Below are 22,950 nucleotides of genomic sequence, written 5' to 3'. Positions count from 1 at the left end.
CAATGCCAATGTATTGCACTTTACTGCCTCAATCTTGCCATTTCCACAATAGGAAATGTGAATGCCAAAAACTAAGTCCTTTTTTTGTATGCATTGATTAAATATCTAAGTCTAGATCTAGATCAATAGGTTTTAAATCATTGAAAGAGCAATGTTTTTGATCTGCACAGCACCTAATAATTTTTTTTATATACAACAGGTGTTTGAAATGGATATTGCCAAACAGTTGCAAGCTTATGAAGTTGAATATCATGTGCTTCAGGATGAGCTTATAGATTCATCTTTAAATGACAATCAGAGACTGGATAAATTAGAAAAGGCAAACAGTAGCTTGCGCAAACAAAACTTTGATCTCCTGGAAGAATTGCAGGTACAATTTATATTTCATATATGATTAACATTCTAATTTTCTAATTTATACACCTTTTCAGAAGAGTCCTACACCACGTCACAGGAGGGATTGGTGCTTGGTCTAGTGAATTTAAAATGTAGCCACTTAAAAGTTTTATTTAGTTTAGCCCTCAAAGTTTATATGCAGAAGAAATTCTGAGAGTGGAATGGTTAGAGCAAAAATATCTCCCAACTGACCCATACAGAAGCTTGTATTAACCTGCAGTTCTTTGGTATAAAATTTGCAGATTTGGTAGCCTTCTAATTTCATTACTTTGCATTATATTCTGAGTTTAATTTTCCATAATTTCTAAAGTATTTTATATGTATTCATGTATCTCAAAAAATAATTTAAAGATGGTTTCAGTCATTAATGAATTTACCTTTTTTTCCCTTCCCATCCTTTCTCCCCTCCTTTTTACTTTGATAGGTGGCTAATGGAAAAATCCAAAACCTTGAAGCTACAGTAGAGCTTTTATTGACTAATGAAGGCAAACTGAAGCAGTCCATTCTCACTCTCGAGCAGGAGCGAGCAACTCTGCTGAAAGCTGTGGAAGAGATGCAAAAAAAGCTGGGTGATACAGATGGGAAGCCACTACTTTCTAGACAAGAACACATGGATGGTGACTGATGTGTACAGCTGTAACAGAGCAGAGAAGCTGAGCAAGAAACAAAGGGAAGAACTGAGTCATTTTGTCATGATCCATGGGGATTTGACATTGTTATGTTCATTGTACATGCCTTACTGTAGCAAAGCAAGATACGGGCATGGTGGCTTTCCATATCAGAGGAGCTGGTTCCTTGGGGAAAAGACTTCTTAGTGTGTAGAAATACTATGAAGAGTAAGATGCCACATAAGAAATAGTAAACAGGAGAAACTTATTAGAGCATGCAGTCATACACAATACACTGTAAATATGGTATGGATTCCTCAATAAGTGCTTCTAAACCTAAGTGCTTTGGGTTTGTCATATTTTTTTTTTTGTCTGGATCACCACCATGTTAAGTAGCACATCCTTTAGAAGGTCTTTTGAAGAAATACGTCAGTGTAAAACCTTTGAATGGATGACTGCCCCATTGCAGCTATGCAGTGGTAACATTTACAGGGTGATTTGTGATTGGACTTGAGATTTTTGACAGTGTATTTCCCCTACAACTTGGCTGGGTTCTGTTAATTATGTTGTTGACGCTTCAGAAAACTGCTTCCTGATGCTTGAAGCTGTCAATCCATTGGACTCCAGGGAGCTGGACATTATCATATGGAGCTATGCATAACTGGGGGATTGCCTTCCTTTTTTTTAAATATGTTGGTTTAGTATATTTCTTGTTTGACAACCATTAATCTAGTGTATTGTTAGTTGGCATTATCTGATAAACATACTGTATATAGTAACTACATTATTCTTAACAAAATATACTGACATTAATTTGGTGAAGCCTGTGACTCTTGCAGCATCATTCAAGGATTTATATTCAGACTCCTCAAATTTCATCTTATTTATTTCTGATCTGCTGTGTGATATAAAACATCTTCTTGCTGAGAAACTAATGTCTACCATCATTTTTTTTCCCTTTATTTGCTACTCTGTGCCCACCCATCCTCTGAGAAATGTTAAGACTTTTTCTGAAGAAGTAGAGTCATTTCAAGAGCTTCATGGTGTGCCGGATATGCTTAAACTGTTTCATAAAGGGTATGGAATTTCTAATTAGGACACCATTCTTTTTGCAATGCATATTTCAAATAAGATTACGTAAATAAAAAAGTAAGTCTCACTTTTCTTAATGCAAAAGTAGTTTGCAAGCCAGTCAAAGCAACACGGTGCAATAATACTCATGGATAAGCTGTTGTTCGGGTTTGCTTCAGAATTAGGAATATTGCCATATTTTTGTTCAGTTCCCAAGCACAGAGTTAGTAGGCACTGGTGTTTTGTTATAGTGGAGAGTCATCCAGGATGTGATTTTTATATCTTTCGTTCTTGCAAGTCCACTTTGTATTCATTTAGTATTGAAATTCCACATACATCAGTTATTATTAATCCATTTACCTCTTAAGCTTGTTGTTTTTAATTTGGAAATCCATAGTGGAGCTTATGCTTCATGTTTAAAATCTTGTCATAATGGACCTCATACTGTTAGAGCACTCAGTAATGTTGCATTTTTACATCATAGTGTCATAGTTCAAACACTGACTTTTTAACAGGAGCAATAAAAATAATAATAATAATCTATGCCTACATCTATGTTGTTACATTTTTTGACATTGAAAAACAAAACCACAGTTGGTGGGGTGCCATTTCAGAACTGTGTGAGACTTCCCCTAAAAGTACAGTACCATCTACAGTGGTTGTTAATTTCCATCCAACTCCCTGGTACAATAAAACAGTTGCCTCTATATAGTTAGAAAAGCGTAAAGATGCTTGTTATCTATTTACCAGTCATGCTTTCTGAGAACAGTGACTCTAGTTCTCATCTGAGTGCACTTAGTAATGGACTTACACAAATTCTCAGTAAAAGGCTTTGGACTAGAAGCTGGAGGGAAGTAATACCACTTAACAAGTTCCCAAGTTCGTAAAAGCTCGGGGCTTTTCCTTCCAGAAGTATGAGAAAGAAGTAATAGAGCCCAGAGTATGCTGTAGCTGAGCATCCTTAAGAATGTGTAAAATTAGATCTCCTGTTTTCTGAGTACCAGAAATTGTCATCATGTACTGTCTTCCATATGAATAGTAATTTCTGATTCAGAGAATATTTTTTTAAAAAGCCACCTGCAAATCCATACATTGAATCCCTCAGCAGAAATAGCAAATGAACCACTCCTGTAAAATCGAAGTTGAAACAATCAACATTTTCTCCATATCGCTTCTACAGATAAAAATCCCCAGCAGTGATGCTTAATCTTTGAAGAAAAGAAAAAACAGTGAAGGAGGAAGGAAGGAGTTCATCGGTATGTGCAACTTAGGTTTCCAAAGGTGCATGACAAAGGCAGCAAGGGGTACAGTGTAAGCATGCTAGTGAATTACATGGATGCAGTAGTCCAGAGAGAGGTTAGCCTGAAATGTGGAAAAACTAATGTTGGCATGTGCAGCAAGAAAAAGGCAGGATCTCTGAAACCTTTGCACTGAACAGTGCTGCATGGGTGGAGGACCAGCTGTGGTGTGTTGTGGTCACCCAGTTCTGGTCTGGTATTCCTCCAACTAGTGCAAGTGATAGTTTGTGGTAGGTACCTGGGACTCCCTGAGCTTCTGGCTGTTTGATGTACTTCTATATTTTGCCCGGTTGTCTATTGCCAGAAATCATTATTTAATACAGAATCTGAGAAATGATACAGTGCCTATCGTGGGAAGATCAAAGCACTTTCATAAAGGCACAAATTCCCTTATTCAGAGTGAGAATTGAGTCACAAAAAAGTGCAATGATTTGCACCAGATATTTCAGTTTCTCACTGGTTGCTGACATCCAGTGCAATCCAGATGTTCTAAGTCGTGCCAAACTGTCTTACAGGTTTTCTGAAAGACTGTTCCAAAAGGTCTGTAATGTGTACTTGGTATGTCAGGCAATGCTCTGCAAAAACAATGTGAAATGGGAAACACAGCCACTGGAACCTTGTCCTTTACTGGAAGCTATTCCTCCCTCCCAACAGTAACTCTCTCAGTCCCACCAAAACATGTTGTGTCCTTACCAGGTACCTCCTCTGCAGGTACCCAGCACCCGCCAGCTCTTGCTTGACACATGCTGGAATGGAAGCACTGCCAGCAATCCTCAGCAGCAAGGACTGTAGTATAGCAGTCAATGACTATTCTTGGGATTTTTTCAAACATAATAATCTGATAAGAATTGCATTATTTAGGACTAAGTTACAAAACTGCAGCTAGTAGGACTCTGAATGAAGGACAATAGTCTACGCATGGCAAAGAAGACAACATAGCCGGTGCTTTTTCTCCTTTGGGATCTTACTCCACGATTCAGTGGAGCAAGGAGATGAATCCATTTTTTTTTACTTCAAGCCCACTACAATAGGTGCTGCAATTCCACTGTAATTAAACAGCCCGGTATGTCAAGAGAGCAGAGCATACCACTTCTTAGCCAAGTCAGATGGGATACTGTCAGTGCCCTCAATACATTCCCCTCTCTCCTGAAGCTGTGGCTGCTTAATAAGATAATGCAGACATCTGGCTTAGAGGTACTTCAGGCCTCCAGCAGCTTTGGGCCTCAATGCCTGCTGGCCTTGCAACCCTTCAACAGAAAGCTGGAAGAAGCCAGGTGCTTCCCACCCTGCCACCATCTTTTAGGAGATGCATTTAAACTGAGTCTCTTGTGCTTGGTCCTCACCTGAGCTATGTTGCAGCTACACCTGCATCTGGCTACATACCCTTGTTGATCTTGACCTATGGGCTTGGCTTTCCTGCTTGAGCTAAGCCTTGTCTGGTCACCTGAACTGTTGACCTGCCTTGCTTGTGTTTTTGGGGTATTGTGGGACATGCCTCTTGTCAGTAAGTTGTCCCCTTTGCCTGCCTGTCACCCTCAGCTCCTGGCTCACTGTCCCCTTCAGAGCAGCCCTGCCCTGGCTGCTCCCCAACACACAGATCAGGTTTCATGTCTACACTGCTGCTGGTTCCGGGGAGGAGCTGGTCAGGGCTTGTTTAGGTGTTCTGTGCATGCCACTGCTCTTCCCTGAACAAGCCAGCCTGTTCTCTTAGAGCCTGCTTAGGCACCTCCAGCACAATGGTTGCTCTGTGTAACACGGTCCTTACTAGTCTTCCATGTGTTTCAAAATTCTACGTTCACATTCTTTTCCACATCAAACAGTGCACCGTATTTGCAAACACAATTTGATGACACCAGAAAAAGTGCCTGAAATGAAAAGAATACATTTTGACTACAGCTGGATGAATGCCAGGGCTGCTTGAGGCACCTTAGATCATTGCACAGCATTTATATGGTGTCACGCCCCGTGATGTGAAGTAATTTTTCTTCAACAGAACTTTACTAGAACAGGTGCGTGGGCGGGAGAAGAGCGCTGGCAGCCAGACCATCATTGGGAGTGCAATCCAGGCATTGCCTTCGGAAGGCACATGTGTGGCTTACACCCACTAAGTTTTGCATGACCTAAATTCAGGTGGATCACTAGGTAGTCATTTGCTCATGCAGCTTCCAGAAATGTTCCTTTCATCTAGACAAACCTGAGGCTGCAAGAATTCCGTGTCTCAAAGTAGACCTTTTCAGCATAACCCAAAGCAAATCAATAAGGACTTCATTATGTACAAGACTCCAGTTATTCTTTTGTATAAATGCCATTTTCCTTCTGTCTAATTGCATCATGTATTTATTTGCATGGTGCTGGAAAAGCATTGGAGCTATAGATGCTGAAAGATGATGAAACTCCTCTTGCAGAGAGAACAGGATTGATTGAAACAGGGGCTCTGGAGAAGCTTGTACTAGCTCCCCATCCCTGACTTTTCTCATGCATCATTTCAGAACCAAAGATTTTAGGAAAATTTCATTACATTTCTTTTTTTATTAGGAAAAACTGACAAAAATGTTGTGACAACAGCCATTGATCCTAGGTTCAACCAGATGCCTATTTCTTTCTGTTGGTCTCTAGCACTTTTCTGTAGTGCCTTTCCTTTTGTTAACTTTTCACACTATTTGTCTGCAAAGGAGGTAGAAATACATTTTTCATTTTCTAGCTAAAAGCAGAATATGATCGTTATCTTTTGTATGGGTCTGCTCCTCTGTTACTAGTGAGGCAGCGAGCTTCCATTTCTCAGTAGTTATTTGCAAGTCATTCTAATCAAGATGGTCCTCAGGAAGAAAAGTCTTCCTACAGTTTGGTCCATCCTATTGTCCTATTTCTTTTGGAAGCGGGGGAGGGAGAAGGAGGGGCAGGGGTTGACTTTTTAAGCAGCATTAAGAAGTTTCAAGTTCAGTTTTCTTAGGGTTTTTTTTCATAAGCTTCTACAGGATGAGTGAACACTGCTATATACAGTCTCTTTTTTCCATCTTTCCAGAATTTGATGCATAGGATATAGTTAGCTCTGTAGATATGACATTTCTTGTAACGTTGAAGATTTGATATTGCCAAGGCAATGGATGACTTAACGAACATTTGTTCCATGTACTAGTTAAAATGAGCTGAGTAGCTTCAAGAGTCAGCTGCTGGCTGGGACTTTAAGCTCATTAAGCCATGGATTCTTGGTGGGGAATAGTGGTACATGTATGTCTTCACAGCTCATTATTTGCAGTTTTCTCTTAGGGCATATCACAAAAAATCTGATAGCAAAACAAACAAAACCTGAAATGCGGTTGTTGTTTAGTGTTTAATGGCCTGATACACCAATTGTCTCTGGTATTTTTTGGTAAGGGATCTTAAGTGGTGGTTTCAGTGGTTAGAGACTGAGGTAACAGTCAGATACAGAGGAGCAGTAAATCTCACAAATGGCAAAATAGCAGTGTAATTAGTATGTAAATATGGAATAATTCTACAGCCTTTGAAGCACATTCTGTACGGTAAACCTGTCCTGTTGTTAATATACATTATGCTCATTTTGAGAGAAGAAAAAACCAAGATGTTTACTCAAAATGGAAAGAGATGGACTGTTAAGAATGGCATGTAGGGCCAGACAGGATACAGCCATAACATTTTCAAGACCTGCAGTAAGATGTCTGACATACCATAAGGAGGTGTGAGTGCAAATATCCATTGAACTGAGAGGCAATACAAATCTGAGCACAGTGAAATAGTTGGGGTAAGCCTCAGAAAACCTTCAGGTTTTTAGAAGTTCCTGATAGAGCTCATAAAGGCAGGCTTCAGTGTCAGCAGGGTTTCTCTGATGAAGAAAATGTGCTGTTCTTTTCAAGCAGTGGAGAAAGTCAAGTAACACCTGATTACGTAACACAGTCACCTGGTCAGAAAAGTTTGCTTCCTGCTAGAATGGAAAAGAAAGGAAAACTTGTTAACACAAAAATATCTTCCATATCTTCCAAGAGTTTCTGGCATATCTCTGGGATGCACTGACATCTTCATCATGCTGAGAACAAGCTTCCATAGTACCTAGAAACATCAATCAAATAACAGTTTAAGTAGCAAGTTCAGCCACAGACACTTAGAATATGTCACTTTGCTGGAGCTTACACGAAGGCAGTCCATGATGCTGGTCTATTATCATACGGCCCCTGCTGGAACTGTTTTTTGGTGATATCTGCCACCTTACCTTACGTTTAACGAGAAAGGTACTGCTGACAAATTTGGGGTTTATTTTTTGACTGTCGTGTTTCTGACCTTAGCTTCATTGTTTGGCATTAAATTGCTAAACTACATCAACGGAGTAGAAAGATTTCTTTAATGCACTGACTTTGCAGAAAAACAAGAAAAAGGATGGTGAGACAGAACATATGTAGGTGTTTTACTGTGCTTGAACAGAAATTGTAGCTGCAGAAACTCCAGGTGGCTCAGTAAGCTCCTGCAGGATCTCACGGGACAGAGTGATGGAGTCATACATAACTGCTGACTTCAGTGTTACTGCATGCTGGTTTAGATATGCTGGCTGGCATGAAAGGTGCCAGAGCAAGCCATTACCCATACTCTGGTAGCTGCCAAGTTCCATATAGGGTAGGAAAAATAAGTTAGTTTTAGCCTAAATCAAGCAGGCATAAACAACATCTTCTATCCTTAGAACATTTTAAGGCATCCAAAATTATTAGCATTTGTCTACAAGAAAAAAAGAAAGCCAACATTTCAGATTCTCTCATAATCTGTTCCAGCATCTCAATTCCAGAAAGCAATACCATTTTAACTGGGGCCAATGTTTAAAAGATATGACTAAATAGGTACAAATTAAGGCAACAGTTGCTTAAAATTGTGGACAAATTAAGGAATATATATTTGGACATTTGAGTGGATATGTGCTAATTATTATGTGCTGAGTTTGTGTTGCAAGTACAGTAAATTCTTGTTTCCCCTTGTAAAAAACTTCATGCCTTAACAAAAGATAAAAACTTCCATTGTCAGCTTTTGCTTAAAAAAGAAGTAGGAAGTTCTATCATTAAAGGAACAGAACTGTATGTGAGAGAAGGAGGAAATGAGAGTGTCAGAAGTAAAGAGCTGACAGCACGGATTTACCCAAACCCTTTGTATGACCTCCAGAGAGATCCCAGCAAAAAACATGCAACAGCTCACTGCTGTGGGCTATAAATTTCAGGAATTTTTAGTTACTGCAGTGACTAAAAATTCTCTCAGAGAGAAGGTTATGGTATACTTTCCCTCTTCTGTATTCCCCTCCCACCAGCTACTCTATCTTGCAACATAAAGGTGGGACATGCACACAACACAGACAAAAGCCAAACATCTGCAAGCTCTGTTGTCTGTCACTTGAATGCCCTGTCCTGATGAGCCAAACAGTCAAGAGGAAAAACATCACTGGGGACTAAGGTACTTTCTTCTGGGAGCTGTGAGGTCCACGAGAGTCACCTTCTCTGTACTGACTCCAATCCTGTGCATTTTGGTGAAGCATCTCTTCTGGAAAACCAGCAGCATATGAGCCATCAAGTGTCAAGAGATGATGACTCTTCCACTTTCCATGACAGTTGGATCTAGAAGACGCCAAACAAGAACAAAACATTGAAGACCCTTCAGAGCCAAAAAAGATTTTTTTCTCCCAGATTTCCTTCATTACCAAGCATAGTTTCTGCCCAGAAGTTGTTCGCACTGCCAACACTCTTCACTAAGGAAATTAAGGGCATGGGCACTCTGGAAGCTTTTATGCATATTAAGATCTTGTTTTTTCAGTCAGGAAAGAAGGATGTGAGTTAGGCCATGTACCATTCCCGATTAATCGTTCCAAATTCAGCTCCTCCCTTCCATTCCTGATTCTTGGCTATTTTTCAAGGCATGTCTCCACAATTCCCAAGAAGCAGATTTACAAAAAGCTGGCTGTGATCTGAGATATACTAAGCCTTCCAAAAGAGGTAGGTCATTTTACCCAGAACCCACACCTTATTGCTCCGCTTCCTGGCCAAGTGTGTTAGTTTGAGCTCAGTGCAGGCCCAAACTCAGGCAGTCACATGATTCCCAGATGGGAGTTAGCCTGTGCCCAGCAAGCTTGGAGTATAGAAAGAGCTCGCTCATGTCAGCCTACACCATTCCATGTTGACATATTTTGAGTGTTTTCAGGTCAACTTCAAGACTTCTCCTCACTAAAGTACAAGTATGCAGGCAATATGAAGCATTTTATCAGTCCCTGACAATTTATGTTGTAGGTTTCTGTACCACCTTCCATTTTTCATAATTATTGGAAGACAGGCACAGAAATTGTATGTGATGGTCCATTGGTGGTCTTCTGCATGCCCATGGTTAGTCCTTCATTTCCATGTTTGTAGATAACATTTTTGTTCCAGCACCCACTGAGTACTCATGTTAAATTTGCTGGCAATGGCCATGGCTCCTAAGGCCTTTTCAGTCATTTTTCATCATCCCAAGATTTATTCTGTACCTATGGCATAGATTATTCATTCCCAATTACGTAACTTCCACTGAATTAAGGCATTTTGTTTCCATAGGACACAACACCATTACAAGAATCAAGATCAGTCAGAAACCTTCCTAAGCTTGTGTCTTCTGAAACATCATCTATGCAGGAAAAGACAGCTGGTGAGGCCTAATGAAGTTTCCAGAACAAGCCTTGTGGCTGAGTCTGCCTCAAGATTTCTGTTTACACCAACCTGAAAGATGAGAGTTCGGGTTTGATTTATATTGATTGAATTCAGGCTCTAATTTTACATAATTTACAGAGAGAGAGTAATTGCATTTTGTTATCTCTTTTCCAGATATAGATTTAGCTGCTTTGTCAGAATGAATATCAAAGTGTCCTTCTGAAAATCTTATGGAACTAAAACTAATCCAGAGATTCTTATACTGATTTCCTGTATTTTTAGTATTACTGACCTGCAGTATAACTCAAAGACTCTTTTATTCCTCTGTTAAACCAGTCACATAACTTCAAGCATTGATTTTCAAAATTAATATCTAATTGACCTCCTTATTCAGCATTTGTGAAACAGTCACACAATGTATATATTTCTGCATTAAGGAATTCACATCAGTGCTGGATCATATTCTCCACTAGATGGTAATGTTGTTTCAAACAGTTTGTGTTTAAAGGAGCTTCCTTACCAACAACTCCAAAAGAAAGCGGAAGCCATGAGATTTGTCCAAGAAATTATCTTTGGATGATTTGGAGAAGAAAAAAGTCTCTGTTTATTATAAATAATTTTTGGTTTGAAAAGGTTTTGATGAAAACTTTGTGTGTACTGTAATTTCTAGGATCATGGAAGTCTTAGTTCATGAAACAAGTTTGAAAAAGTCTGAAAGCAATGAATCAATTGACAGAGAATTCACAAGACAAGCGGAGTGATCTTTGCTTTATGCTATCTGATACCCATCGTTGTTACTGAGTGACTCAAAATCCTTCATTTGTTTTTAGCCACAGTTTTTCTGAGGAGTAGAAAAGTGCTCTTCTCCTTTTATGGCAATGGAGACAGAAGAGTAAAAAACCCCTTCTGCAATGCTACTAGAAAACCTCCCTGGCTCCATCGGGATGTAGGGCGAAACAGCAGCTGTGCCGCTCTTCACCTTCTCCCTGGGGCTGGGTTTGGCCAGGCTGCCACATCCAGCCAAGGGACCGCGGTGTACCTGCAGTGGAGGCTGTGGGCAGGCCCTGCAGCTCGGCACAGCCCCGCTCCCTGCAGCACGGAGGTGCTGCTGCTGTGACAGGAGAGCGCAGGCCAGCACCGCCAGGCAGCTTCCAGCAGTGCTGCTCCACTGCAGTAAACAACAAAGCAGGAGGCAGGTTCCTGACTGCTCACAGAGAACGTGGGCTGCACTCGGGACCGAAGGGCCGCCCTTGTCACACAAACACGATTTATTTATTTGCATTCAGCGAAACACAACCACTATGAAACAAAAAGGCGCCAACTTGCCCCACAAGAAGAAACACAGTTCCTGTGTGTGCTGCAAGCAAACAGCTGCAAGCTCGCTCCCAGGCAATATCTCAGGCCAGTGCAGCTCTGGAAAATGTTTTAATAAGTCTTTAAATAGCATGTAGTGTTAAAGCTAAACACAGTTTCCACCTTAGAAACCCAAGGTTTCCAGATTCTGTATTAGGATTTGTCATGAAATTCAGTGAAATCCTTAACATTAAATTTTACTAATGTGCTGACAGATCTGAACTGATGTATTACAAATACTAACCTAAAATTAGCTTGGTCTGTTTCTTAGAGGTGATCCACCAATGTTACAAATCAAAAGCAGATTTATGCTGTTTGCAAACAATAACATGCTCTCCACTAGCACTGCCTGAAAACATCATCATTTAACTTACGTAAAGTAAGAGAGTCCCTGTCAACACTGGATCCTCTGATCACATGAGACTTATTACATATACTTCAAAGTTCATCCATGCTAGTTTTATTTTTAGTAATAAAGCGAAGTTTAAAAAAAGACTTTTCACCTTTCACTTGTAACAAGAGATTAAGAAATGTACCACCCAGGAAAATTCAACAGTGGTTCAATTTAAAGTAGTAATGCCTGATTTTGGTAGTTCTGCATTGTGATTCCATTAATTGATGCTAACGAATTAATCCAGCCTTGGCTACAGAGATTGTTATGGCTCTTGATTCAGTTATGGAAAGGCACCATTTGGTTTAGAAGAGAAAAATGTAATGCCTCTGCTTCAAGTTTGGGTTCATATTCCTTATTCTTTGCTGGATGGAATAATGGATAACTGTCAGTTTTGCTTTAAATCAGAGAAACAGGTTTATCCCACTCTGAAGAGACATGAGATGAATCTCACACTCAGGGAAGTCTTTGCAGGCACTTCTAAGGGCAGTCCCATTGCCAGTTTCTGTGCCCCTGCCTTATCTAGAGAGGCAACATTTATAATGAGAGGTAATAGTTTTAATCAGAGCTCACACTAACACATCTGATATCCTTCTGGGCTCAGATTATATTCATTTGTGCAGGCAGGAAGCTGCAAAATTGGAACTGAAGGAAGGCCAGGCATCCCATGCATTCCACACTGGTTACCCTGGTTGCTTTTGCTGACCTACCCACCAAAGACACCTTCTTGTGGCTGTGTCTATTTCAGTCCCCAAATGAGTGGCAATCATACAAGTCAGAAAGACCTTAGTTTGAAAAGGCAGACATGGTGTTATTTCTAAAGATGGTAAATGGTGCGGTCTCTGCCAAAACTGCCACTGAAGGCTAAAGACCAAGAAGAAGGATGAGTACATCCTGCTTACCCAGTCTGCACCACACCACAGCACATATGCTGACTTTATCACAATATTCTGTCACAAACAGCTACTAGGAAACTTAACAAGATAATTTAAGATTCACATTATATTGTTATGACCTTTACAACCCTCTTGAGCCTCTAGCTGTGCTGAGCAGTAGTTTCTTTATGTTGCAATCATGTGGACACAGAGAGAGAGCAGCCCTTCTGACATACTTTGCAGAACAAGCCCTTAAGAAAATCTCTGGGCAGCCCATCTTCTATACACAATACAAATTTCTGTTCATACTTGGTGACAGCTCAGTAACCCACGAGGCCCACTCAACCTTACACAATGCACATGCCTGAGCATTAGCAAAGCAACCTAAATGTGCTTTTTCCAGAGAAAACACACAAAAGAGCTGGAAAATCTTTTTTTTCTGGCTTTTTTCCTAATTTGAATTTGCTGTCCTATCTAATTCTGGGGCATCAGAAAGTCTTGGATGTCAGACTCCCAGAGGTGAGGCAATACTTGACCTCACAATTTTCTTCTGAGTCAGGTGTGAGGGGCAGAACCCATTTCACATCACTGACACATGGCACAGCTGCTGGGTCACTGCTCAGTTTGTAGACACATGCAGAGAAAAAGATCGAAAATGCAAATTTTTTGTTTAGGTTGACATGAGTAAGATGTTTGTGTCATATTGCATTTTGTTATGCTCATAATCTTTCAATGTTTTGAAATTTAATACTGGGTGTTGCAATTCAACAATCTAAAAAAATCTTACCTAGAAAAAAATTCATGTTTCCAACTTATCATTTCAAATTAGAATTCAGCAATTTTACATCTCTCTGTTAGGAAAGAGCTAGTTATTCCATTTCTCTGCTCTTCTATAGAACTTTCCATCTGCAGATTTTTCAAGTGCTTTGAAGAGGATGTCCCATTTTTTCTGTCTTTATAAGCACAGTAGTGGAAACATAACGAGATTAAATGATTCTGTTTGGGCTCACCATGCTCTGCAAAAGCAGAGGCAGAAGGGAGACAGGTGCTGGAGAGTTCTTAGCCCTACTCAGACACTCCAACCATGAAATAGCCCTGAAAACTAGTCAAAGTGCAGAGTGTGGTGGCAGAGCCAGGACAAAAGAAGCTGACCTGTAGTAGCAGAAAATGTTGAAAGTTCTTGCTGGGCAGGGGGGAATGTGGGTAGTGCTAGGATACAGGGATAGGCAGCAGTGCTTGCCACCCAAGACTTTAAGAAGTACCTTTCACTTTTGGTTATGTATTAGATGTCTGAACTATATTCTCTAAATGGATCATGATCAGACATGTACCTTAACCTTTACAAAGCTGGAATATTGAGCTGTTCTTCCAAGAGTGGGCCCTAACATTAAATCACCACAGATATATATTGCTGCTAGATCTGCAGAGCAGTCATCCCTATTTTTAATGAAAGGTGATTAACTTCCTTTGTCCAAATTAATGTATTTCTATTAAAAAAACACCCAAGGACACTAATGCTTTTTCCCATGCAACAAGAGAAACATATGCAGCACCAGCGAGCAGTGAGAGGCTGGGCAGGGCATCCCTGGACAGCAAACACCCCTTGCCTGTTGCGAGCACACCATGACTGGCCAGGGATGTGTGAGCAGGGCAGGGCTGGAACACAGCATGGCAGGAGCCCAGCTTTGTTGAGCAGTGCCCTCCAAAATTACCTAGCTTTGTCTTTGGTGTGAGCAGGGGTGGCAGATCCAGAGGAGAATAACTCTTAAGAACAGAGGGCACCTTGAGAAAAGCATCAGCATGTGAGAGCCACTGGGGCATGACTGAGACTGATTGAAACAGGCTGGTCTCCTGGATTACTCTCCCATGTCACTGCCTGTTCTTCCTGGAGGGACACCACCTTGGAGCACAGCATGACAGACTGAGTGGGTGAGAGGATGCATCTTGCCATAGTCTGTGCAGAGCAAAACACATGGTGAGGTGAAGCAGGAAACACCTCCGGAAAAGGCAAAGTGATAGAGCTGAGATCACCTTGCCTGAGAACAAGTGTGATGAGATCCTGTGCTGCCTCTCTACAGGCAACCATGCTGAGTGCAGGGAGAGGGTGACATGAACAAAATTTCTTGGGGTGTTCATGGAATTGGAAAAGGAAACATGGCCTAACATAACCTCATGTCTTGGCTTTCTACGGGCTAAACACCTGTTTCTGGACAACTCTGCAGCTGGAGCGGAGCTCTCTGTTCCTGCTCTGCATTGCTGCCCATACATAAACCAGCACAGGGGAACCTGCTTGCAGTCCCATCGTTGGTGTGTGAGATAGGTAGGTACATTCCAAGTCTCCATGGGTCACTGAAGCAGCACAGCTGGCCAGCTGCAAGCTGCACCCCAATGCAACACTTTTCTACAAAAGATGCCAAGAAACTGCTCCCTCACTTCCTATCCCCAGTGCATCCCTGCTTCACCTATTTTAAGCCTCTTCAGCAAGGTGAACCCCCTGCAGTAGGTAAAGGAGATGAAGCTGAGCTGAATGCCTCACCTGTAGCATCTGTGTGCTTTGAAATGTGAGCAGGACTGGAAAAGGGTGGGCTAAGGAAGCAGGACAGTACTACTGAAACTGGTATAGGCCATTGAGGCAAACCACCTGCAGAAGAACTGGAAGGGACTAAACCATGTATGTCATGTGCTTATAAGTTGACTTTTTTTGATGCCATTAGATGCCAGTCAGTAAGAATATGAGTTAATACCTGTGCTGGATAGGAAAATAAATGCATACATTTTATGTCCAGTGATTTTTAGGAGAAACATACTGATGATGGAACAGGTACTCTCCCTCTGATCTTTTTGAGCCTAATATCCAGAACAGGCAGGAAGCATTAGAGCAAAACCAGGATTTCCTGGTAAATTCAATTTCCCTTGTTTACGCTAATTACATTCTACTAAGTGATGTCATCCTTTTTTTAAGTTACAGACTGAGAATTTAAGGAAAAGAAAGAAGAGACAGAAAACCAAAAAAGATATGAGCAACAGCAAGAGCACATGTAATTGCTTGTCTTTGTGGTGTGAAGAAGTGCAGCCAGAAGTGACTCGTGGACAGACTGTGCCCTAGGGCTGTGTACAACTTGTACCAGTGCCTGGGCTGTCCTTGCTGCACTCGCTCAGAGCAGCTGGTGCACAATGAGTTTGGATTACTTTCCACGCATACTTGCTTTTATCTACTAACTAGAATCAAGCCTAAACACTGTGTTTCTTCAGCTATGTCTTCTTAATTTAACCACTGTCAACCACTTGATCCCACTGTGGATTTCATCTCGCTCTAGTTGTCTGATTTTACCCCACTCTAATTTTCTCCTTTTTTTTTTCCTGCAGATTTTCCTGTTCATCCAAAGAAACCTCTTTTGTTGATGGTCTTTCCCTAATATTTTAGTTGTAGACTCAACAAAGTTTTTGTTATCAAGGATCTGAAAATTAAGTAGAATTTTTTTTCCTTTGCTGTTCCCCTTACCTTTAGAACAGCAAATAACACAGACTATAAAATTATTTTTCTGGAGTTTCTATAGATATGATGGCTTGGGCAATGTGCCATTGGGAGAGGGGCAAAGGCAACAGGGGCTTATCCTGGGAGAGATCACCACACGGGATGCCTCAAGGCAGATGCAGAAGGTGCGGTAGGGGAGGCTGAAGTTTCGGAAGGTTTGTGCTGTGAATTGGGCCACTGTGACCCACCAGCAGATGTGGCTGGCGTCGGTGGGAGCAGTGCCTTTTCTGTTGGGAGCACCGGCAGAATGCAAATGCACAGAAATTGGCAGGAAGGCTGTGCTGGGGGCAAAGCCAAGAAATCATATCCGCCCAGAGCTGCGTGCTGCGAGCCAAGTGACAGAAACTGTCCCGGAGGGTCAGGCAGCCCCAGCAGCTCCGCATTGCTTCATGAGATTGGCAGTCACTTGGCAACATCCCGCATCCCGCTCCCGGCGGCGCGTCCCGGCTCCGCTCCTCCGGCCGGGGCTGCGGCAGGGAGGCCGCTCCGAGGGCAGGGGCGGCGGCGGGGACCGAAATCGACTGCAAAGGTCACCCTGGAGCTTCCTGCACACGTCACAGAAATAAGGCTGGCAAAGGGTGCACGCACGGCTGCAGACCTTGAACCCTTGTGCAAATTTACCAGGGGCAATGGAAAAGCAAACACTGAGGAGTCCAGAGAGAGCGGTGGCAGTGGTTAAAGCTACCTCTGAATAGCAGTTTTCAAACAGAGTTGGTCATGAATTCTGCAGCCAAATGCTTTTCATCAGATATTGCCTGCTCTGGTCAGGCTTGAGAATCTTTCACTAGGACGTGTATGTATCGAACAAATCCTTTTAATCTTTTTTCTTTTCTTTTCTTTTTTCTTTTCTTTTCTTTTCTTTTCTTTTCTTTTTTCTTTTCTTTTCTTTTCTTTCTTTTCTTTTCTTTTTTCTCTTCTCTTCTCTTCTCTTCTCTTCTCTTCTCTTCTCTTCTCCTCTCCCTTTCTTTTTCTTCACTTTTATTTTAAGGGAGAGAAAGAGAAGTGTTTGTAGAGACAAAACAGGCTATCTGGTCACAACATCCCGTTTGGTTGGGATTAGAGCCCTCCTCTGGGATGAGAAAAAAGCCCAAGGCTGGATACACACCCTGCCAGCTCCAGGCCAAGGGAACAGCACTCACTGTTTTCCTTCCCAAGTGTTTTCTCTGTTGGGGAGTGATTAGGAATGTGTTTTGGGTGGTTTCTGTGAAAGCTCCTATGCTTGTTATAGAAAATTGCTCATTTTGCAGACATAATGGTTTCTTTTCTTTATTAATGGTTCCTTTCACCTTGGGGCAGGTGGAACAAATGGCTTGCTAGCCCAGGGAGAAGGACAATCAGTGCTGAACACCTCAGACCAGGCTTCTGGCTGGTGAGGCATCTCTTGGTTTCTGCAAACTGCTTCAGAAAGTCTTGGGTTTGGGCCAACTCAGGATAGGAAAGATTTCAAAGTCTTGTAGTTTTGTGGGAGGAAGAAACTATTTTCCATCACATGCTATTCCTCAGAAAATATGTTAGGAATAAGCCAAGGAAACTGACAGAACAGCTAAGTCTTCATGTGGCAAGCTTACTTTCAGTGGGGTCAAAGAATGGTTGGGTCTACTTCACCTCAGGGCTTTTAATGTTTTTCCTGCATCACTGTGTGAGTTTGTAATAGTGTGAGAACTCCCTAAAGCATTTTCAGCCAAAAGTCATGATTCCAAAAATTGAGCTGAAGGATATTTCTCTTTGAGACTGGATTGGGACTGGGTTGGACTATGATTTTAGCAGACAAGGAGATAGAGAGCTTAACTCTCTGTAAGCAGCTCTAAGGTAAGAAAACTGTACACCTTATAGAACCTCATTCTAGTAACAGTGTGTTTAAAGGAAAAAAGGTTTGCATGAGCAAATATTTGTGCCACTGCTACTCTTTGCCAATTTACTGGCAAAGCTTCTAGAAGCAGGAACTGCTAATAAGCCATGAGTGAAGTCACTGGCAACTAAAGATGAGTGGATGTTAGGATAAGTAGATGGAAATGACATTGCGGAACTTGTGTTCTTAACAGTGTATGTTAAGAACTTTGTGAAGTATTTTGATAAATCACTACACTAGAGATATTGTTTTCATCGGTATTTTGGTAGTTCCAGTCTCTGTGAACCCAAAGGTAGGAAGTTTAGCAAAAATGTTCTTTAAGATTTTTTACTTCACTCCTTTCAGTATCCAGAATAATTTTCCCTTCCTTTTAGCTTGAGTTGGATTTTACTTAGATGAGTTTACACTTTTTGAAGGGCTAAGCAGTAAAAGTTTGTTTATGACACCATTAATTAATTAATAAATAATTCAGTGTGTGCATTATTTATTTTGCACATTACAATAGTCTCTTTGGCTTAGATATTTCCCATTTGCTGGCTGATGCCTGTCTCTGAAAATGAGTTTCTAAATGTCAATAATTCCACATCTGTCTAGTTCCAGTAGCCTGCCTAATGAATGATTGTATTTTGGTTAGATGGATAGTCTCCTGGACTCATAAGCACTAGGCATGGTTCAATCACTCTGCAAGGCTGTTGACATGAAAGCTATGTGTGTGCTCTATATAGTTTCTTTTGGTTAGCTTACCCCCACTAATTACTAGCTAACTTTGTGTCAATACTGAATACAAAACATTTCTTTCTCTTCTCCTCTGAGAGCAATTTCTGCTGCAGATTCCTAGGAGGGAAGCTTGGTCCTTCCATGAAGGGAAGTGACTTGTATTTTCCACAAAACATGTGTGAAGATACAGATCCTTGTGTCTGGTCCCCACTTGTGTCTGTTCCTCCTCTCCATATAACTTGAAGTCCACTTCGTGGTTCCTGCCTTTTGGTCACAACAAAATATATATAAAGGCAGTGAGGGAAATCAGTGGCTAAAGTAAAGGGGAGACAAGTGACTGAGAAAAAAATTTGGCTGGTGTAGAACAAAGTGAGAAACAGGAGAGTCATTGAGAGGAGAGAAGGGAAGAAAGCTGAGTGAGGTCACTGCTGTGACAGGGTAAGAAAAAGTTGAAATGTGTCTGTGTCACAACAATTGCCTTGGACATCAGCAGCCATCAGCAGTGTAGTAGCACAGTGCAAAAAAATAAAAATTGTATTTTTTTAATGTCCTATATTACAGTTGCCATATATTTCAACCAGATATCAATTAAGCAGGCAATGTGTCATCAGTGCACAGTCAAGTGTCACCCTCATGAGAACACATGTAAGCCACCTGTTTAACAGAGCTCCATTTTCCAATGCAATTCACAGAGACTTGTCTAAAGGCATACTGGACAAGTCTCCTCCTAATATTACTTATCTAGGAGACTCTTAGGGCCTCTGAGATGATCCATAACTCATCTTTTTCTTAGAGTGCTGTTTGATGTCTTTCCAAGCCAGACTAATTTTCTTTAGCACAAACCTTTATGGTCTTCCTTTTTTCTCTGTTCCCTGTAGACTCCACTCCATGGCTTGACTGCTAGCTCTGATATCTGATTTCCTCAGACAGTAGCTAATCCACTTCCACTTTCTTTAATAGTAGCTTTGATGTGTCTCCCTTGTACTATACTGTGCTCTCATTTGTCATCCATCCAACCATCCATTACTGTCTACAATGTGGAGGGATAGCAATGTTTAGAAGTATTCTCATCAGTTCCTTTGTGGTTCCCAGTGTCTCTGACCTGTTCAATAAAATTTCCCTTACATTTCTGTTAAGAATTGAAGTTTATTTCTCCATTAATCTTAATTTACACATCACTTTGAAACAGTAAAAGCAACTGGTTCCCCTCCAGTCCCAGTACTATTATCTCCTTTCATGTCATAGGACCAAACTCACAAAGTTTTCAGCCTGAATGACTCTACTTCTGCAGTCTGTGTGTTTTGCTACATTATTCAATATCCTTTTTATCTTCCCTGCTCTATCAGCTTCCTGCTTTGTAAGTTTGTGTGTTTCAGTTTCCTCCCGTTGTCAGTCTCTGCAGTCACATGCCATCATGTCTGGTCAATGATTCAGATATCACCTGTGAAATCTAGGTCTTCCAGGATTTTGACTGATGTTCACCATATCCCAGCCAAATGATATTACTCAGTCAATGAATGGAAGAAGTAGCAAGAGTGTTCAAAAACCTACTTATCTCAAAGTAGTCTCTGCTTTCAATTACTTCAAAACTTTCTCAATTGCAGCAAAAAAAACATTCTGGGCTATTAACAGAAACTTAAACTATCCAGCTCTCCACAGATCAAATGTATTCTCAGGGATTATAAAATGTTTGTATTTATTTGAATACCATGGGATGCTCTGTACAGTAGATGACCGTAACATGATCTTACCATCCTATTACTATTTTTGTATTCTGAATTTGACATAATTTCAAAATTAGGAATCCATTGGTTGTCTCAGATTCTCCAGACTGTTCTTGACAAGAACATGCATGATATAAAGATAAGCTTTCTCCTTCAGGTATTTAATCAAGATATGTCCTTCTACTCATGTATAACATTTTCTGGTTTTGCCAAATTTTGCCAAGAACTTGGTTTGTGGCAGCAGTAAAGGCTGGATGTCCTGTACTTAACAGCTAAGCTGCAATTCATCAGTTCCACAAACTGCATTTTCATTATGCAGGGCTGGAACAGCTTCCCACAGTTCAGCATATTTTAAAAACTCAGATCAGGAGAAAGGTAAGAAAATGAGGTTTATGTATTGGTAGACAGAGCTGTTGATTTTTAATTTTAGTCCCAGATTTTTTTTTTTAACATGTAAATGTTTAATGCAATCTTATTGAGGAAATTTTGGCCCTCAAAGCCTGTCATCCTGCCGAAGCTTCTTGTCATGCAGATATGACTGTCCTTACCTTCAGCTGAAAGGGACAGAAGACGGGCATACTTGGCAGCTGGCAGGAGCAAGCTCTTAATTATTAGAGAAACTGAGTGTCTCACAGCGCTCCTTGCCAGGCTGCCAGTACCAGCTGCTGCAATGCTGGTTGGCATGCATCACATACCTGTTGAAATTTCTTTGTACTATTGCGTATAAAGGTGCTTTCTCATGCTCCAGTGTTAGACAGTTATGATAACTTCCTTACATCCCATCCATCTGCCAATGCACCTCCCACTGTCCTTATTTTTCCTCTTTAGTCTTAGGGTGATTTCAGGTGAAATTGCTTTGAGTATTTCCCATTGACAAGATGGTCATGCAGGCATTTCCAGGGACCATCAGCAGAGTTAATCTATGCCAGTAACTTAAGTGACTGCTCTTATTTTTGTGAAGTCTGAAAGGTTTTTAAGTGTATGATTTTTGTCATTAAGTGCCCCTCTCAGGACCGGGTTTCACACCTTGTCACAGTCTGAAGCTGCATGAGAAGTCCTGGCTGGGAGAGCCACCACTTCCCTGAGCTATCTCTCAGTGTGGGTAAGAGCAGCCAGATCTTCTTCACACAAATACCCGGGTGGGTGTTCCTCAGAAACACGGGGCTGCCTTTCCAGAGGTGACCACAAGGGACCATCGCATCTGAAGAGCAGATTTTACCTGAGGTACTGCTACAGCATTCATCTCAAGCTAAGCTTGCTTTGCAGAGACATTTCCAGCCTGGGATGTCTGCAGCCAGACCACAGCTCCTCCCTCACCGTTGTGTAAGGGGAAGGAAGGACATGTGCACTGGGTATAGGATATGGCATCGTGTCAAGGAAGGAGAGTGGGGATTTGGGTCAGGTGAGGGAGCAGAGGAGGCTGGCAGAGAGGCTTCCCCAGGGCATGAGAAAGGTGAGGGGAGGAGGGACAGGAGAGCATGGCCTGCCTGGAGATGCAAGGTAGAGCTGTCGTATATACTTATCCCAACAACTCTTTCCATCCTAAACAGCCCAAGCTAGCTCTAGCAAAGAGGTTTTGATCTGTGCACTGTGAGAAAACACATGTAAAGGCACTGCTGGTTGCAACTGCCCTGTCAATGTTTTTATTTAAAGGATGTGGATTGACTGGCTGCAGAGGAAATGTAAGGGGATGCTCACAGGAAAAAGGCTCTGCTCACTGTGTATCTTTATTTAGAAAATATATGAAAATGGATTTCAATTATTGGTAAAAATGAACTTCTATCAAATGAAGTAAGACAAATGGATCTTCACCTAATTTTTCTAAGTGGTAAGGTCCTGAGCTTCTCCTGAGGCATTTCTCCCTCAGGAACCTCCCAGGAATTGTCTCCTCCCATCGGGGCAGTGTGGTCAGGCTGTAAGCACCTTGTAGGAGGTCACCTTCCCTCAAGCTGGGCAGGTTCCTGACTGGTTTGTTCCACACCTCTGTTTTGGGGGTGAGCTGAGACCTGCTAAAGCTGAGGGCTGGCTCTGATCTCTGTGTTGCCATCTCACACCAGTGTCACACTGATGAACATGTAGGTGCCAGGGTGTCCTGCTCTGCCACCTACAAGGACGGGTGAATGAGTGTAAAAGCCCTGAGCAGCGGCCTATGCCCGTGTCTGCTGACGTCAGCAGGGATTTTCATGTTGACTTAGGGAGCAGATTTTCTGAAAATGCCACGTGTGTGTGTACTTTGCTGCCTTGAGTGAAATGGAGCATGTGCCTGTAAGAGAGCTGCCCAGCAGCCTTCTGCCGGCTTACCTCAGCCCCATGCCACCAGGAGCATGCAGGAATGGTAAGCCTTGTTTATGGATGAGCCAGGTGGGACACAGGGTGGGGTGAGAAGCTGGTATCATTTTGACCTGGTGAACCAAATCATCTGGATGCATTTCAGCAGGGCATATATATCAGTGCAGGTTGCTGCTCAATCC

General features: G+C 41.6%; 1 protein-coding gene and 1 long non-coding RNA gene across 17 annotated transcripts in view; both read left to right on the top strand.

Moving 5' to 3' along the window:
* The window catches only part of TBC1D1 (TBC1 domain family member 1), a 101,479-nt gene extending 98,861 nt beyond the window's left edge, over window positions 1-2,618 (top strand). For all 12 annotated transcript variants that reach the window (XM_042053021.1, XM_042053018.1, XM_042053025.1 and 9 more), the window contains 2 exons: window positions 200-370; window positions 821-2,618. In XM_042053021.1, the coding sequence (XP_041908955.1) occupies window positions 200-370; window positions 821-1,021 (372 nt within the window). In that variant the 3' untranslated portion in view covers window positions 1,022-2,618. The remainder of the gene's footprint in view (window positions 1-199; window positions 371-820) is intronic.
* Window positions 2,619-16,675: 14,057 nt separating this feature from the next.
* The window catches only part of LOC121676738, a 73,537-nt gene continuing 67,262 nt past the window's right edge, over window positions 16,676-22,950 (top strand). Inside the window, exons 1-2 of one of the 5 annotated variants that reach the window (XR_006020575.1) lie at window positions 16,676-16,982; window positions 21,479-21,703. This is a non-coding gene — a long non-coding RNA (uncharacterized LOC121676738). Of the gene's footprint in view, window positions 16,983-21,478; window positions 21,704-22,724; window positions 22,815-22,950 lie in introns of those variants that run through there. The other 4 variants (XR_006020572.1, XR_006020573.1, XR_006020574.1 and 1 more) reach the window with 4 other exon arrangements.

This window comes from Corvus kubaryi, unplaced genomic scaffold (genome assembly GCF_017639235.1).
Source record: "Corvus kubaryi isolate FWS band 111438036 unplaced genomic scaffold, C.kubaryi_AGA036_p1.0 split1-131, whole genome shotgun sequence".
Lineage (NCBI taxonomy): Eukaryota > Metazoa > Chordata > Aves > Passeriformes > Corvidae > Corvus > Corvus kubaryi.
This window is presented reverse-complemented; position numbering and strand designations above follow the sequence as displayed.